Source organism: Hevea brasiliensis, chromosome 8, assembly GCF_030052815.1.
Source record: "Hevea brasiliensis isolate MT/VB/25A 57/8 chromosome 8, ASM3005281v1, whole genome shotgun sequence".
NCBI classification, from domain to species: Eukaryota; Viridiplantae; Streptophyta; class Magnoliopsida; order Malpighiales; family Euphorbiaceae; genus Hevea; species Hevea brasiliensis.
Window position 1 is genome coordinate 9551964 of NC_079500.1, and position 19279 is coordinate 9571242.

The 19279-nt window shown below is 34.8% G+C and overlaps 2 protein-coding genes across 2 annotated transcripts; one reads left to right on the forward strand and one right to left on the reverse strand.

Annotated features, from left to right (window-relative positions):
• Positions 1 to 155: 155 nt before the first annotated feature.
• Positions 156 to 12336, reverse strand: LOC110667556 (cullin-associated NEDD8-dissociated protein 1). Its single transcript, XM_058151223.1, has 30 exons — positions 11930 to 12336; positions 11214 to 11322; positions 10666 to 10835; positions 9871 to 10081; positions 9620 to 9785; positions 8829 to 8958; positions 8203 to 8317; positions 7940 to 8097; positions 7727 to 7850; positions 7356 to 7406; positions 7182 to 7273; positions 6803 to 6808; positions 6564 to 6648; positions 6376 to 6477; positions 6164 to 6262; positions 5151 to 5261; positions 4991 to 5074; positions 4765 to 4905; positions 4534 to 4626; positions 4306 to 4427; positions 4032 to 4194; positions 3710 to 3949; positions 3328 to 3576; positions 2661 to 2837; positions 2405 to 2551; positions 2206 to 2322; positions 1759 to 1927; positions 1190 to 1267; positions 976 to 1114; positions 156 to 656 (listed from the first exon to the last, which is right to left on the reverse strand). Exons 2-30 carry the CDS (start codon positions 11247 to 11249, stop codon positions 560 to 562), a joined length of 3672 nt encoding a protein of 1223 aa, XP_058007206.1. The 5' UTR covers positions 11250 to 11322; positions 11930 to 12336; the 3' UTR covers positions 156 to 559.
• LOC131182022 (protein FAR-RED IMPAIRED RESPONSE 1-like) lies at positions 12289 to 14725 on the forward strand. Its single transcript, XM_058150642.1, has 3 exons — positions 12289 to 12392; positions 13138 to 14206; positions 14258 to 14725. Exons 1-3 carry the CDS (start codon positions 12289 to 12291, stop codon positions 14723 to 14725), a joined length of 1641 nt encoding a protein of 546 aa, XP_058006625.1.
• The last annotated feature ends 4554 nt before the right edge of the window (positions 14726 to 19279 follow it).

The following is a 19279-nucleotide window of genomic DNA, read 5'->3' on the forward strand; positions in this document are numbered from 1 at the left end:
AAAAATTCACCAATTGGAGGGTAGCATCTGCCACCGATTTCCATCGATGGCCCTCCTATTCAACAGAATTGTGGTATCGAAAGGACATTATCGTTTGTTTCTTTTCCACTTAAATCACAATCAAAGGTTATAAAGAATCAAAAGACTAGAATCAATAGTCTCAATTTCGAAAATTGCATTAGGATTCTATCATCCATATGAATAAAGCAGTACAACCAATGTGTAGTAAAGCAGCCTTTTCCCTCAAAAGGGAAATGCAACACTTGCAATAGCAATGCTATTAAGAGACGAGCATTTTGACCCTATACATAAAAATCCATTGCTTGTGTTCGCATTATAGGAAATGGTCATGTAATCCTTCATATGAGCTTCTTCAACCAAAATATTAGCATTCTTAATCCCCCATTATACACCTGTAACTGGGGCCATAGTTCTCCCCAGTTCTTTCATTTTTCCTCCTAGAGAAGCTTGTACAGCAAACATCAAAACATTGATATTTTTCTTTTCCTTGTATGACAAATTTGACTACAACCACTCCATTGCAGGATCAACATACCCATCACTCATTACGGATGGAATAGTACTTGTCCCAGAGTGTAGGAGATCTTGAAATTTCACTCATAAGGCTTTTGAATCTAAGGCTGCAATCACCTCCACTGCAAAATAAGAAAATAATGATCAAGCTCCGGCACTTAGGAACTATTTGACTTGTTTAATACAGTGCTTGATTTTAGATGAAATTCTAACCAATAGTTGATTTATTACTTATTGAAGTCCAATCTACAATGTATTAAGAATTCTCCAAACTCTGTTACTAGGTCGAAATATATGAAGCCATATTAATTCAACCATACACCCAGTGCATCTATGACATTCCAACCACCACAGGAACACAGTACAGAATTGAAGTCAGATATTCTCCACCCAAGTATGTCAATTCATTTCAAATTTTGAATAAGAAAACAAAAGCCAAACCTTATGTGATTCAAGGCAGCAATTGCTCGAAGAGCGCTGCGAATCATGTCTTCATTACGATCTACTTCTTGCTTGACAGCATCTTGCTTTGGCTTAAAATTGATAGTTTTTTGGAGAGGATCAACCAAAGAGTCCAGCACTGGAAGTTTAAAAGGAGATCAGAAAAACTGTTAACACGAGCCTTAGTTAACTAGAAGTTGATTAACCGACTAACCTGCCAAAACAGCAGAAGGACATTTATCTGCAAGTTTTGAGAGGATAAGATGGCAAGGCATTTTAACATCATAATGATCTAGAACATCACAAAAGACCAAGTCAGCTGAGTTGATAAATATCAATGAGAAATGAAAAATACATTTACTCTTTAATATCAACAGCTCTAGGTATCACAATTCTAATTCTATGCATTCAATAATAACACTTAACACTAAATCAAACAAAACATCAGATTGAAGCAAATCAAACAAAGGATTCTCCTTAAGATTGAAATTCATTTGGAGATAAATATCGTTCTTAAAGAAGAATTACACTTGTAAGTGTGAGAAGATCATTACAGTAGTGGGAAAAGAACAATATCATTAGTATGTGCCCTCAGAGACATGGATAGAATATATTCAAGGTGAAATTTTCTAGTGAAAATCCCCCAAATGTGATTGAAATGAAGAAACCCAACATAACACTCCCACATAAAAACAAAACAAGTGGGAAAATGAATGAGCGAATGGATCATCTTAATTAACAAGAGGACGAGTGGTCATCATAAGGATCCTATTTAATGCTTACCATCAAGACCAGATTTCAGGTAAGGAACAATGAAAGACGATGGGTTTACTTGATCAAGACAACTATCCAACAACGTGTCCACACATTCAAAAGCAGCTTTCCTCAACTCAAGTCCATCATCCACAATATGCTTGAAGGGTCCAAGATCAACTGTTCGTATCAATTCTTTCTGCACCAAGCAACAAAGTTTAACCCACAAACTGACAAGATCTATTACAGGACAACTAATAAATATAGGCTGCAAAATCAACAACTTAATGACACCATTACAAGTTAAATCAAGCAACTACAACGTGCTGCAGGCTACTTTCAAATGGTTTAACATGGTGGTCAGAGGACAGGTCAAGGCAACCAATATATTATCATCTGAAATAAATTTAGAGTCTCACAGCCAGCATATGCAAAATACATCAAAGGCAGAAGAAACTCCAAGTTTATCAGGGTTACCTTAACCACTGTTTGATCATAGAGAAGTGGCAACAATTCTGGAAGAAGTCCCTTAATAAGATTAGGCTTATTGTGAGCAAATGTACTTAATGCTAATACAGCTGCTCGCCTAACATGCTGCACACCATATAGAAAAATAACTTTTAGTTGAAGACCCAATCAACCAACCACAAAGCACAAATTTCTGAATTTGACTTACCCGGTCATGATCCTTGATAAGCAGAAGAAATGATGAAATCTCAGGGTATATAATTTCATCTATCTTCTCTGGACGCTCAACTATAGAATATTTTACAGCAATGACTACTGTTGCTCTGGTGAATGCAGCAGCACTAGTTGTTCTCACCTAAAGGAAAACCAGAGTACAAAAGAAATATGACGCCTTAACTTTAAACAATAAGGATTACAAGCTTGTTTAAATCCAAGGTGAATATTTTTAATGGTCTATCAAATACCTTAAGTGCAGGAACAAGTTTTGCAGGTTCTATAAGTGCAATTTTCCCTAGGCACTCAGCTACAACATTTCGTACGCCCTCCTCCTCACTCTCACAGTGATTAAAAAGCAGTTTAAGTATCTTCTCAACACTAGAATCCTGGAACTCTGCTTTATCCACAGATTGCCTTACTATAACCTGCATCATGAAGGTGGTTAGAAATTACAATAGAGATATATTTAAAACCATAACATTGACTCCAAAATATTTGGGAGTTTTTGTTGAATAGGAAAAATAAGGATATTGACTCCAAAATATTTGGGAGTTTTTGTTGAATAGGAAAAATAAGGATAATGTTTAATCCATGGAATAGAAAAATAAAAGAAACCAGAGATTAAGCAATATATCATGTTTCGAAATTTCAAAGGATAGGAAAGGATTTTAAACATTAAGGGCAAAATAATCATATTATTGAAATATTTTTAATGTTGAAAGAGGGATAACTCTTCTTCCCTCAATTTTGATGGAAAACTAAAGTGGGGTTAAAAGGGATAATTATCCCTCCTTATCCTTTCTTTTCCAACCTCATTGAACTCCCAAACAAGGGATAGCTCTTATCCCTTGGTGTTTTCATTTCCCATCCCTTCCTGCCCCTCTATCCAAACGAAGTGTAAATGAGAGAACCCACCTCCTTCAGAGAATGAAGAAGTAGATACTGTTTTTTCTGCTGATTATCAATCTGATCCAAGATAAAAGGCAGATACTTGGAAAGATTACCAACAGCAATATTGCCAAGAGCATAAGAAGCAGCAGACTTGATCTCTTCAAATGGAGATTGAAAGGACTCAATAATAATGGTTTCTATATGCACATGTGAGCTTAGATCCTTCCTCCTCCCAATCTCCCCAAGGCATAGCAAGGCAAGGTGCTGCTTAGCCTACAGATTTAAGATGAAAAACAACCATTCTAAGCTCAATTTGAAAAATAAGATAATAAATAGAAAAGGTTAGTTATTAAGTAAAGGAAAGCATTAATATATATTATTTGCAAAACATACTAGAGAGACTTACTGAATTGGTACTACTGTCATCTTTAAGAATCTCAGTCAGCATTTTCACTGTAGATGAACATTTCTGGTCACCTGCAGCAAGGCAGAGGACAGCCACACATTGGGCTATTGAATATAAGGCCTGTTTTGCAACACCACCAGACTGGGGAGATGGCTTTGCACTTGCAAGAAGGCAGTCCAGTAAAGTGTCAAAACTCGTATTTGCAGAATAGACTAATGCAGCAAAGAAGTTTTGCAAAGCCTGCAGTTTCAAACAAAAGGCATTTAGAACCAACCTTTATCCTAGAACAGAATATAATTATCAATAGCAGCAGCGTAAGTACCAAAAGGGCTTGACCCTGTAGCAACGAGCTTTTGATTAATGTTAGCGCCTGGGAAAGAACTTTATTTCTAACAGCCAAACCAACATTTGGGCTTGACCTCCTGTCCGCCATCAAAGTGCAACAGAGTTCCAGGGCAAGTGCTGTCATGTGCAAGTCTGAATCACTGACATAGAGGCCAAACAAGAGAGTTAGCATTCAGAATAAGCATAAACAATTACTAACCATGCACAACATCAAAAGGTTATCAAAAGAATGAAGACAGAAATGAAGGAACCTTATCAGAGTTGAAAGTTCAACAATAATAACTTCATAAGCGGATGAACCAATCTTATCACCATAAGCCACAATCAAGGAATTTAGTGTCCCCAATGTTGCCTGCCTTAGAGCCCGATTGGCCTAGTTTTGAAAACAAGCAGTCAGAGCTAAGAAATCTTGCATGTATACTATGGGCACAATTTATATACAAACAATCAATTTAATAGCAGGTAAACAAACTCCATACTTTCCGCAGGAATGCTGTTAACTCTGCAATTACATGTGCCAAAACGCAAGATAGATCAATCCGAAGAGGAGAAGCAGCGATGACAGCAAAAGCCTGTATAAGTTCAAACGTTCAAGTAACCGTAAACTATCATGACCAAGCCAAGTAAATAAGTTAACAAGTGGAATAACTTTAAATGAGAAAGATTAGATAAGTGACAAGAAGAAGAGATACAAGTACAGGAAAACTGACCTTTACCGCTGTAAGGCGTGTTATTTCATTCCCCATCCGATCAACAAGTACAGGAAGGCATGCAGGTAACTCTGCTCTGAGGTTGTCACCAAATGTTGAAATGACGAGCCCCATGCAAGAAATAGCACATTCCTTAACTTCCTGAAAGAAGAAGAAAGAGCAACATAGAACAAGCAAGGAACAAAGAATTTTGGTATGTAAAAAGTAGAAAACCAATAACACTAACCTGGTCTTGGTCTTGGTTTGTCAATCGTGACATTATGGCATTATATATTGGATGAACGTAAGGTGTGAAGTTAAAACCCAAGCCCTACAATAGAACCCTTTCATCTTATCAGAAATGATAAAACAAGAGTTATTAACAAGAGGCTGCACAAAAATCCAACCTGAATATTTGGACGCACAATGCGAACAAGTTCCCCACATACTCTTAATGCCTCTGCAGTTACCTTGTAGTAACGCTCACCAACAGCTGATAAAACAGGACTAGAAAGAGCCTACAGGAAAAATTTGCAAATGTCATTGATCGCATCATTCCTGTCCTTACTTTTGTGAAAACTACTTGTGTATAGAACATCAGACAAACAGTATGAGATGAGATGTCAATTCTATATGACCTAATATTTGCATACAAAGTGCTCAAACTACCACCAAAAAAAAAAAAAAACCCATAGAAGAGGGAGCAAAATACAAAAACTGCAAATACCCTCCTCTCCACTTCCCCCATCCATAAACAGGAGAGGAAAACTAAAGTTAGAAGCGTCCAAATCCCAATTTTAGTTGCCTCATCAGCATCATACTCCTTTCATACTTATCATAGGAGGAAAACAGAAGAAATAAAAATGAAAGTCTTGCTTTTAGCCTTCGCATGTGAACCCAGAACAGAAGGTAAATGTCCTGTTCACAACCACACATCTCAACTTGTCAATGTAATAAGACTATTGAGAAAAATGAAACTAAAAATGAAACTAACATATGAACACCATTTTATACAATGAACCAGCTAAACTAAATACAAAACATTGTTATGCCCGTCAATGGGCTCTGCTTAAACCTTAAACACTGCATAAACCAAACGTTCAAGCCATCAACTTATGTGATATCAAGGTAGAAAGAAGAATAAAAAGATTCAAAGGCCTTCACCAAGTTTATTGACAACCTGTTAAATTTCTGCCTTTGGATTAATGAAATAAAATTTGATAAAAAAAAAAATTCAAACAAACAGCTGAACATGTTAAAGATTTTACTAAAGTTTGCAGCAAAAGCAACGGGGTTTCGCATAAAAAGAATAATCCTAGTGAAAAGAGTTTTTAACCCAAAATAAAAAAGAAAATCAAGATACTGTATTTGCTCAAAATAATACAATAAAGAAAAGAAATGCCAGAATTGTTGCTATTACCTTGATATGCGGGTGGAAAACAGAAGGAGAATGTGAAGCCAATACCAGTCTAGTAAATATAAGAGCTTCAATCTTCAAATTTGAGGTTGATGATTTGTCCTAGACAAGGTAAAAGGAAAAATTGGAAAAGAAAAAAAGAAGGAAAAATGACAGCTATAGTGCAATGGATGAGAAACTATAATACAATTTCAGCTTGAAGCAATTTTACTTACGTTTAATGCCTTTTCAATTCCTGGAATGAGTGATCCAATATGTTCAGCTAGACAATCTGGCAAGACAACCACAAGTTCTTTGAGAACAGAAAATGCACCAACCTGTATGCAGATGAGATGATGTTAATCGTAGTTGTCCACTAGAATGAGCTTGTCCATAAATACAAAATGGATATCATCACTCCTACCTTTGTCTTGATAGATTTCTCTCGAAGCTGCCTATTTATAGATTTAACAATCTTTGGCACTTCCTGCTTCAGTAGCCATCTTGGGCTGCATAGCAGTACCATCAATATGTAATTCACCAGAAAAATACTAAAGCAATAAACTATGTGCAGAGAAAATAACTCCATTTTAGCACTTAAATACAAGCATAGAAATTTGTGTGTACCCCAAACCCATTTATAATATTTTGCCAACTCATTGCAAAACAGTTCACAACTTCCTAAGACCTATCGACTTTTTGAATGGTGCAAGGTAACACTATTAATTTATAGAAGAAAAAAGATTACTTAAACTAATAAAATGAAAAGGAGAACCATGAACAAGGCCTACTGCAGAGCAGCAGACTCTCCCTCTCAGTGGTTGCCCTATAAGGCCTCAAAAGATCATTTGAATGTAACCTTTATGTTTTCGGATGTTCTAAACAGTTTTGAAATCAGAGTAATAATATGATGCATAATTGCAGAACAAGTAAACAACACACAATAGCAACAAGAAACCCTTATAAAGTTCACTATGAGACGTTCAAACATCAAGTAAATTTCAGGCCAAAGTGGAAAATACAAACAAAACATGAAAGATATCAGACTTGCCTTGATTCATTTATGTCAATCTGCCCTTTTGTAACATTTCCAGTTTGACGTAGTAACTCAATGAATGTATTGAATACATCCATCTGCTTAGCAGCATAATTAGATGGTCAACAAGTGAGAAGTAATTAAGCACCAACAATTTTTAATTAATTGTTCCAGACTTACCTTTACATTTTCTTCCCTTTCTTTAAATCTGTCAATCAGTTTAGGGCAGGCCTGCAGAAAAAGATAATTGAATGTTCAAAAACATTATTAAGGGGTTTTATAATCACAAAAAAAAAAAAAAAAAAAAAAAAAACTATGCATCAGACCAGTCACAACATAATAGCAGGAAGATATCATATGTCAAAATTTGAAAAAATTTGAAGTCACCAACTTACAAACTTAAATTCAGTTTCAAACATAACAAATCAAATAAATGTCCAGCTAGTCCATCATACAGTATGAAAAACAATTAAAAACAATTTATTAATTGCAAGAAAATAAGTTCATTAGTTTCACATAACAAAATGAATCACAAGTTAACATGTCTATACCTCCTCATATAGCTTTGAAAGCAGTTCAGGACGAGATACAATTAATGCTGCCAAGCATTTAGCTGCTGCCCTTCGAACTTTCCAGCTAACATCCTCATCATCAGTATATTCATTTGCACTCTCACTGCAAAAGAAGAAAGGACTAGAAATAAGTAACGAGTACAGCAAGCACATGAATTGTGCATCATTTGACATGCAATATTGAAAACATACTCATCTTCCTCCTCTTCATGACTCTCCTCATCCGTATCCTCTTCCATGTTATCAGTGAAGTTTGGATCATAACTTAGGTATTCTAGAGCAAGATGAAGAATTTCATCACAATAAGAAGATATGTCCCTGGGGCACCTGAGCAGAAAACTTTCTAGTGCCTACAGCCAAACTTTAATAGATGAGAGCACACTCATTACACAAGCAAACAAGGCACGTTATCAAAATAAATTAAAGAAAAAATAAAGTGAGGGCATACACAGCACCTGCAAGCTATATTCACGAAGCTCCTCATCATTCTCTGATGCACTAGTGCAGTAATTAATCAAAACTGGCACAGTATCTCCAAGATGAGGTCCAAACCGATATCCCACAGCACGGCTAGAATACCACAATACCATCATTTGTAAGCAAAAAATACTTCAGTTTGAAATTTGAAGCATGAGCAAATAGTGGCTCTGATTCTTGAAATTCAAAAAAATAAAGCTCTATATTTCACTTTCGCCATAATCAAAGTGCCACATTTACAGCCCCAAGCACATGCATACACATTAGCATCTTGAAACCAAGCATTTAACTACAGATTGCATATCCAGCCCTTAGATATTCTGCCATATCCCATATCAGTGGGATATGGAGATTTTATGGGCTTTATATACTCCGAGGCGAAAACTAAAAATAACTTGAGCTAATCATTTTGCGCCAAATGGTTTTGGGCCTGAAAGTTATTTAGGCTAGTTGGGCTAGAGGTGTTACATATTCTTGCTCCAGTAATTACACTAAATAATAAAAAATTTAACTTTTTTTTTGACTTTTGAGTTTCTGTATTTTCTTCATAACATAATCATGGGAAAAGGAAAATAGAACAAATTATAAGCAAACACATGCTTACCTTAAAGCACCAATCATTTGAATGTTTGTACGGGTCATTTCAGGCTTTACACCCTTACTTCTCAAGTTTCGAACAACTTCAATAGTTGCCTTTGCCAACAGATCATCTGACAAGCTTGAAGCAAGAGATGCTGAAAACAAGCCAATTATGTCATGCCATATACATAATCTTGTCAATAGCTAACCTAATCTCTGGTTTAATTTGCAACCTAAACTGAGGTTCATAGTAATTGCAGATTTCCTTTAATCAAGAGCATAATCCATTTCCTAAATCCAACTGGAAGGAATCTGGTTTCCTTGTTCAAGTATAGAGAATATTATCATAATGGAAGATCAAACATGCAAAAACTATCATCAATTTGTCAATGATATGTCTAGTCTTTGAAATGGCACTCTATTTAAGCAACATCTAACGCCAAATTATCAACTCTTTTATTTATTCAAAAAAAAAAAAAGAAAACAAAACAAAGGAGAGGATGAGAGAGAGAGGGAGTAGGAAGGGGTGGTGAGTGGGGTTGGGGAATAGAGAGAGAGGAGCAAAAGGCACAAAACACCTAGTTTGGCCTTGTGGACTGATAATTGGAAAGTAGTCAAAGTTCCAACTGATTGGAAAAAAAGTTAGTTCCAAATTCCAGACCTTACCTTTAACACAAATAAAACAAGCATAACAAATGCGAATTCACAACATTGATTAAAATGCCATGGAAAAAAGAGAAAAAGAGAGAAAAAAATAAAAAATAAAAAAAAGAGCACACCCACAAGGAAAATTAATAAAAATTTACTTGATCTTACCGATACAAGAAACAGTCTTCTTTCTTACACTGGCTTGATTGGAATTCAATTGGGATAGAAGTGCATTTAAAAGCAACTCATGGTCAGTTGCCATCAAATTTCCAAATTTATGGAGGACATCACATAAAATATCAAGACATTCACATTTTATCTCTGTGCTCATCCCCTGATGCAGAAAAGAATAAGAAATTAATTAAGCAGGAAGCTTCAAAGGATGAAGGGTTGATTATTGAATCCTATTTTTAACTTACCGGACTAGTTATTCCTTTTATAAGCTGTGGAGGTAAAGAAACAAGAATGGATTGAGCAAGAGATTGGGTTGTGACTTCACACACAATTGTCTTCAAAGCTATGCTTGCAATGTCACGGTGCTGATCTTTGCCATTGAGCAATTTATCACATAATTTATTAGTCATCTCCACAACTCGTGCCTCGCTTACTTTCTTCACCAATGGAGCAAGACTGAAAAATCACATTGACAAATCATAAAAGGAGCCATGCAACAAGACCACTCTTCAGCAGCTCACTCTCATTTTTTACTCCTTTACCATATTTACATTTGAATAATGAATATGCAAAAGTGACACCAGCAGCTGTCATTAATTCGCAAGAAATGGAGTGCATTTGGAAAATACAAAAATGACAGAATTTAATTCTATTCATTTCCATTTACATGATTTCACACATTTGGAAACTTTGTGAGTGGTAGAATTCAATTCTTAAGGAGATAAAATAGTGGCTCTTTGTAAGAATTGCAAACCACACTAAAAGTGGTATATTTTGAAAAAAAAAAAATCTGATTCATTTGATGGGCCCACTACCAAAAACCCAAGACAACCCAATTTAAAACAAATTTGTTTATTTATAACTGAGGGTAAAATAGGACTCTATATACCTCCATTTTACATTTCAATTATTCCAATCAAGGGAATTCAAGCACATGGAGACAGTTGTATAAAAGTCATAAATCATAATCACTAAATTCACAAATATTCTGTCCAAGCAACAACATCCTCAAAACCTAAGAGTCGTAAAGAAAGGAATACCACTTCACAGCCAATCCAGAAACATCGCCAGCTACATCATCAAGTTGCTGCAGAACAATATTTGACAACTTTATCTCCAAATCAGTATCAGCTTTGAATGTTTCCTTATTTAACTCATTAAGCAAGTCAGATGTCGCCATATATCTGTAATCTTTATCCTTACCCGTCATCTGCAAATAAAGCCAAAAAAAAAAATAATAAAATACAACAGCTAGAATACCGAATATTCATATAATTGTCACCCTAACAGCAAACATACTAAAAAGGGCATTCCAGTGCCAACTGCCGAGGCTCCCTGCTTTGCAAGGGTAGAAGAGAGTTGTCTATAACACACATTCTTACCCCATTTTTTTTGAACTGAGGCTGTTTTCATGTTCAGAACAGGGACCTTCCACTTACAAAAAGGAGCAATCTTAAACTTCCCCCACAGCTTTCACACCAACAAACATAAAATAAACCATTATATAATAACCAGAGCGCCTAGCAAACAAATGTATACATATGCACAAATGCATAAACATAAATTAAACAACTCAATTAGATCATACCTTTTCCAGAATACCAGTAATTTGCAAATTCGCCATCTTTGGACAACTATATGGACAATGTTCCGTGCACTCAAGATCACCTTATGTCAATTCTCTGTTATGTCAGACCCTACGAGAACAAAGTAAGTAAAAATTATAAAAAAACTTCAAAAAAAAAAAAAAGAAGCTCAAATCAACACCTTTTGAGGCTGGAAAACAATGGACCCAACATGCAAGCGCATAGGCATGCACAGAAAATGGGGGCACAAGCAAACATTATTGTCTTCTCATTGCCGAGTTCAGAAGAACGAACACAACCAATAATTTACAAAAATAAATTACAATCACACAAAGGCTACATAGATATAAAAGACAAAACAGATGAAAATCAACCCAGGTCAAACAATTCACCATCTGAATTTTCTTATAAGATTAGACAACCAACAACTAAATTTCGCATTTTTTTACTTTTCTCTTCCAATCAAACCATACAATAACAGATACATTGCGCCAAAGAGAGAGATAGCCTCTAAACAACCCAAGTAACAACACTAAAAAGTATCACTTACACCATTTAAAAAAAAAAAATCCCAGGTAGACCCACGTTCTAAACACACAATCATTATATAAAAACAGATTAAACAGGCGAAACCCTAAACACTCACCCCAAAAGAAAGAAAAATAAACTATCAAGGGAATGACAGAATAGAAAACCCTAGAAGCCGATAATAAAGTACCTGCACAGTGGAATCGAAATCAGATAATCAACACAACAGCACAGACAGTAAAGAAACAACAGAAGAAACCGAAATAATTCTTTTCACATTGCAGATTGATAGATGAAGTAGTGCAGCAGCAGCAGCGAGCGAGGGAGAAGGAGAGAGATCGAGAAGAGAACGTAACGAGAGGGACTGGATTGATTGAATCTGTAGTAGAAAAATGAAATTTGATGTGTTTTCTAGTGTATTTTGTGCTTTGTTGCTTTTGGTAATCGTATCACGTCTTCACCAGTGAGTGAGTCGCAGTGGTAAGCTGAATTCCCGACACCTGTTTTATATACAGAGAGCGCGTGCGTGCCCATCAGAGCCCACAAAAGATGGCCCTAGCTGAGCTCCGTTTGAGCCAGGGTGGGCTCTCTGGAGTGTGTACCGTGACCCTATTCGGCAACGGCCAGCAGTTAAGGAGAATCCTTCGTAAAAAGTTACCCCTTTAATTTTTAAAAATTAAAAAAATATTTTAATTAAAATTAATAAAAAAATTTTTATAATTTTATATTTAATAATTAATTTTATTAAATATTTTTATTTTAATAATTATATAAATAATTAACTACTAATAATTAATATTTAATAATTAACCATAAATAAAAAAATTAATAATTATTAAAATAATTAATAATTATTAAAATAATTAATATTATCAAACAGAATATATATATATATATATATATATATATATATATATATATATATATAATACACCTGGCCACCTAGTGAGTGGCTAGTGGCTATTAGCTCCCTCAATAATAAAAGCTTATTAAGATTAAAAACTATATAAAATAAATATTTTGTAAATATAATTTTTTTTATGAATACTGCTAAATAGCTCAATTTGAGTTAGCTCAAATAGTATTAATGTATGTAGTTTTACTATTATACCATTAAAAAAAAGAGAGAAAACAATTTAAAAATGACTTCAAAGCTTGGAGTTGGTAAGGCAGCTAATTTCATGGCTCATACAAAGGAAAGCGTGCATGTTACAAGCTATTATTGCTTGCAGCCATGCACACCATTCAAGAACTGATGATTCGATAAGTGTGTCTATTGCATTAATGCATGCACATATGAGCTAACAAGTGTAGCAGTGATGAGCATTCCTTGTTTTTGCCTTCCTTAAAATATTTTCATTCTTTGTTTTTTCTTTTAAAGTTGATTCATTCTCTCAGTTTTTTCAATTTTTTGATTGCGGGGTTAAGTCAAGGAAGGTCATATCGTAGGCAATTGTTTGATGAGATATTTGATTTTAGTGAAGATGATAGTTTGTTCGCTGAAGATGTGGAGGAAGATGAATTAGCTGCTGATCAAGATATGAACGAAGGAGGCATTAGAGCAGTAGCAAACACTAATGCTATTGAAGAAGGTCCTCTAACAGGGATGTTATTTCCTTGTATCAGCACTATGTTCAACTTCTATAAAGAACATGCTAGATTGAAAGGTTTTAGTGTTTTCAAAAAATCAGCAGTTAATGTACGGAGTGGATCTCATAAATATCAAACAATTAGTTGCGATAAAGGAAGGAAAGCAATTGGTGCGAAATCATCAAAAAGGATAAATTGTCCTGCAAAGATTAATGCAATCCTAAGAGAAAATGGAATGTGGCAGATTTCAAAAGTTATTTCAAGTCACAATCACGAATTGGAACCTTCTATGTCTAGATTGATGGTTGCTCACAGGTCACTGAATATGGATATGAAGAGGAGATTGGAGGCAAACGATATAGCTGGCATAAGACCTGGAAAAAGCATTAGGTTGCTTGAAGTTCAAGCAGGTGGACCAGAAAATTTAAGCTGTTTGTCAAAGGATTGTCGAAACTTCATTGAGCGAAAGAGGAGGCTACGACTTGGTGATGGTGATGCTGAGGCTATACGTAAGTTGTTTGTGAGAATGCAACGAAACGATCCTGAGTTTTTCTATTCATTTGATCTTGATGATGATTCCAGGCTTTCAAATGTTCTATGGGTTCATCCTCGTAGTCGAGCTGCTTACGAGGAATTCAATGATGTTGTTAGTTTTGACACTACTTACCTTGTTAATCGATACAAGTTGCCATTTGCCACCATTGTTGGAGTAAATCATCATGGGCCATCTATTTTATTAGGATGCGCCTTGATCTCACATGAAGATGTAAACACTTTTAAGTGGTTGTTCATGACGTGGCTTGAAGCAATGGAAGATGTTCATCCTAATTCTATTCTTACAAATCAATGCGAGAGCATGAGGAAAGCCATTAGGGAGGTAATGCCTAATACTAGACACAGATTTTGCTTGTGGCATATATTATGCTAGGTACCTGAGAAGTTTAGGGGTGTTATTAATTATGATAGTGCATGCCTTGAGTTTAAAGCTGTAATATATGATAGCTTAACCATCGAGATGTTTGAGAGAAATTGGAATGAGTTTGTGGTGAAGCATGGGTTGGAAAGAAATGAATGGCTTTCCAAACTATATGTTGATAGGGAGTATTGGGTTCCAATTTATCTCAATCACACATTTTGGGATGGAATGGTTTCGACTCAAAGGAGTGAGAGCATGCATGGCTATTTTGATGGGTATGTTAACTCAATGAGCACACTAAAGCAATTTGTGGAGCAGTATGAGATTGCTATGTGTGACAAGAATGAAAAGGAGTTCTATGCTGATTTCAAATCAAAAAACACAGTTTTAAATTGCATATATGTTTTTGAATGGGAACAACAGTTTCAAAAGGCATTTACTAATTCAATATTCAAGCTCGTTCAAGAGGAGATTAAATGAATGTGGTATTGCCATGTCATTCAGCCAATTGAAGAGGGAAGGCGTGAAGCAGATAATGAGCCAGGAATTGAGAGACATAAAATTATGGAGAAATCCATAATCAACAACTGGTTTCGTAGGGAGTTTGTTTATGATGTAGAGTACAGGGAAAATGGCCAATATTTCAACTGCAATTGTAAGAAATTCGAATCAAAAGGAATATTGTGCTGCCATATCATGAGGTTGATGTCACTCAAAGACATAAAATTCATCAATGAACGATATTTGCTTAGGCGATGGAGAAAAGATGTTAACCGTGTCCATAGTAAAAAGTTTTTTCACGGAGGGTACCCACATATGACAGAGGAGTTTGAGAAATACAGGGAGATGGAGAGGTTATTTCAAGAAGCATTCGATTTGGCTTACGATGACAATAAGATCAAAATTGTGAAACAACGGTTGGCTGAATTGAAGCGGGATTTATTGAGCTGGAATGATGGAATGATTGCTCCTATCAGTAATGCATAGGTTACTATTGACACTAACAATGTTGATGAAAACGAAGAAAATGAAAGAGTTATTCTTAATCCATATGTGACTCATAGTCGTGGACGGCCACGAATAAACAGGCACAGATCAGTAAGGGAGATCACTCAACGAGCAAATTCTGGTAGGAATAGAAACAGTGGAAGGGGCAGGCATAGAGGTCGACCAAGAAACAATATTAACTCGAATATTGCTGAGCAGGTATATATATATTTTTTTAAATCAGTACTAATGTTATTTATTTCATTTTTTTTAGATATTTCATGTAACTTGTGTCCTTTTACATGTAAAAGTTGGGCCGCATAATAGCCAAACACTAGGCAGCCAAACACAAGGAAATGTTACTGATGCTGTAATTAATTCGATTGTCAGTGGAACTATACCAAGCCATCATAGTATTAGGCATTAAGGAACCCATTATGCTACTAAGCATTACAATGGAACTGGTTAAGAAATTAGAATAGTATCATCAATGTAATAGCAATTTTTTAAAATCTTATTAAAACTTATCTTATGAAATAGCCAGAGTTGCAATTATAACTTATCAAAATTAGTTAGCTAATTTTAGTCTGCTTCTGCTTTTTATGTAAGCAAGACGTAGCATATTATATAATTTATTATAACTCGTGTAAGATCATTTTTCTTGTTAAGTTGAGATTACATTTCTGGATTACAATCATAGCCATGGTCGAACAGTGCTAAATGGCACAAATGTTGTGGCACAAATAGCATAAATGCTTATAAAATGACATAACTATCCTTATTAAAATTTTGAATGGAAGAGATGTCAGGAGATAGAGTATAATTTGAATTTTCGTTATCTCTCTTCTATCTAACAACTACTTGAGTAAATAGGATGAGAGTTCCCATGCTTTCCTTGAGCTACCTACTATAATTAATATTATGTGAGTTCCAATTATCTTTTTGAAAAAGTTTAAAGAAGTATACTATTGTTTTATTGAACAAACCCTTATTTGTATCTATCTTCATCTTCTTTCTAAGAAACTCTTTATTGTAAAGCATTGTATCTATCTTCATCACCTTAGTAGATGGAACGGTAAAACAAGAAATAAGCCTCAAACTACAAAATGTCGAGAGGGGGGTGCTAGAGATCAAGCTGGAGTGCTTTCCTCTTACTCAATAGTTAATGCATATACACAATTTCTGTCAATTGGAAGATGCATAGTAGGAACAAATGTTTAGCCTGCTGCTATTTATATATAACATCCTATGTATTGTTATAAGGACTTAATTTTCACAAATGAGGAAAAGCATTCCATCAGAATTTTAATATATTGCAGATATGCAATAACTTGAATTTGAAAAGCAAATGCTAGTTTCCTTACAGCAAAGGCTTGGTAACATGCCCAATTCATATACAATAGCAAATTCAAGCCAATGAAAACGATCTGCAATAAAAAAAAAATCCAGCTTCCAAACTTGGTAAGGATAAAAATTATGGCAAAACATTCGACACACATAGAGGATAGCATAGCATATTGTCTCATGAAACATAAACTCAGCATACTATATACATAAGACAACACCAAAAAGGACCCTATCCAAATCAGACTGCTTTCTTGTAATTTCAGTTTGAAACTTAATCCTATAGTCATCAGCCACTGTCAAAGTGAATTCCACCTCATCATCCTTTCCCAATTGGTTTTCCTGCACAAATGCACGCCATCCTTTTTCAAACTTTGCTTTCTTGAAGACTCCCTCTTGACTAAACCGAGTCACATACTGAACTTGAAATTGTTTTCGCACACCAGGTACTTGTATGTGAACCAACCACCCATTCAAGCCAAGAAACGTCTTCTCAAATTCAATTGGAATATTCTAGTAAATAACACAAGATACATTTTATACATGTCAATAACTATTTGAAAAATAATTTACATAATCAATAAAGTTTTCAACATAATTCGTAAATGGCTAGTTTACCACTTTGTATTTCCAATCAGCGGTGTTCATCACAGACACAAAGTTTGGCTGAGTAGGAAGGGGTTCTGCATCAGGATTAGTGTCGTGCTCTATAAAAAACATGGAATTTAATAATAGTAAAGAGAAAAACAAAGCAAGTTCTTATTATTTTATTGGTTGCATGAAAGAAATAAAAAAAAAAAAAAAAAAAAACTCATAATGCGAAAGTCAACACATTCACCTATTACATCATCATTATCTGAAGATATTTGAGTTGCTTCCGGTAATGGTGGAAATCCATAATCAATCTCAACTCCTTTTGTATCGAACATTAACATCTCAACTCTTGTGTAATCGATGAGAAAATATGATACGTAACTTCGTTTGACTTGTAGTATTTGATAAGTTCATCAACACCATCTGTAAAATATAAATTCCCATCTTTCTCATCCACTACAACCGCAACCTGCCATGAGTGACCTTCCATACCTTTGACAAAAAGTGTTATGGTATCAAAATTTAAATCGTCCAGTAGATGAGTAACATGATTTGGAATCCTCTGTATATGTCAAAAAAAATGGATGAGAAACAGATATCATATCAGCATCAGTAAATTATCACTTATTTCTATTTTATGTTGAAAAAAGAAAAAAAAAATAGATAAAAGGATACAAAGAGCTTACGATCCTGCTAGTGTTGCGTTCAACAATGAAATAGAACCTATCTTTTTCTGCCATGGTGCTCTTAAGAGAGGATTCTTTCTCTTTCAGTTAAAAAGGAAAGGAAAGGAAATATCTCACCATTTTCGATTCTCTCTCTTAATCTCTATGTTAGGTAAATCTTTGACAGTTTATTAATGTTTGAAGGGAACTTAATGGCAGTCAACAAACCCCCTCAACACTCATCTGGATATTAATTGCCCATTTAATAAACGAAAATGTAGTGGGAATAGTGATATTAAAAAGGAAAAAAAATATGACATAAGGAGGGTTCGAACCCTTAACCATGCTGGGAAGCATGCGCCAGTGCCAGTCTGGCTATTAGCCCTCATCCAATAATTTCTTCAATGGAAATGACTTTATCTTGTTAAGGTGTGTTTTAAAGGGGAAAAAAAAAGAATCTGACACAAGGAGGGTTCGAACCCTTAACCATGCTGGGAAGCATGCGCCAATGCCAGTCGGGCTATTAGCTCTCATCCGATAATCTTTTGTATGAAAAATATATATACACACACAAGAGTTATTAAAAAATCAACACATATATTGATTTATACATTTCTATATATCTCTTTCCACATGTTTATCTCTCTCTCCCTTTATTTATCTTTATATATATGACAATCTTAATATCTCTGCCTATAAAACTCTTTTTATTTCTATCATTCTCTAAATATCTTTAACTATCTCTCTCTATATTTATCTTGCTAAGGTGTGTTTTAAAGGGAAAAAAAAAAAGAATCTGACACAAGGAGGGTTCGAACCCTTAACCATGCTGGGAAGCATGCGCTAATGCCAGTAGGGCTATTAGCCCTCATCCGATAATCTTTTGTATGAAAAATATATATACACACACAAGAGTTATTAAAAAATCAACACATATATTGATTTATACATTTTTATATCTCTCTCTCCACATGTTTATCTCTCTCTCCATTTATTTATCTTTATATATGTGATAATCTTAATATCTCTGCCTATAACTCTTTTTATTTCTATCATTCTCTAAATATCTTTGACTATCTCCCTCTATATTTAAATTAAAAACAATGATTTAATAATGATAATGGTGGCAATATTGTACACATGGTGATTATAGCAGTGGTGTTGATTTAACTATTGGTGGTCATATTGGTGATTATTCTAATAGTAGTGAAGTGGTGTTAATAATATAATTCAATCATTTTTTATGACTTATTAGCATTTGATTTTCTTTCCCTATCACAAATGATACAATAATATTTCTGGCCCTTCAAACATGATTTTTTTACAACACTAAAACCTTGCAATATCGTGTGCTCTTGGTAAAACAATGGCGCCAAGATTTGTTTACCATTTTCCCTCCCAATATTCCCTCCATTCATGTGGAGGGTGAGTTAGACAATTTACA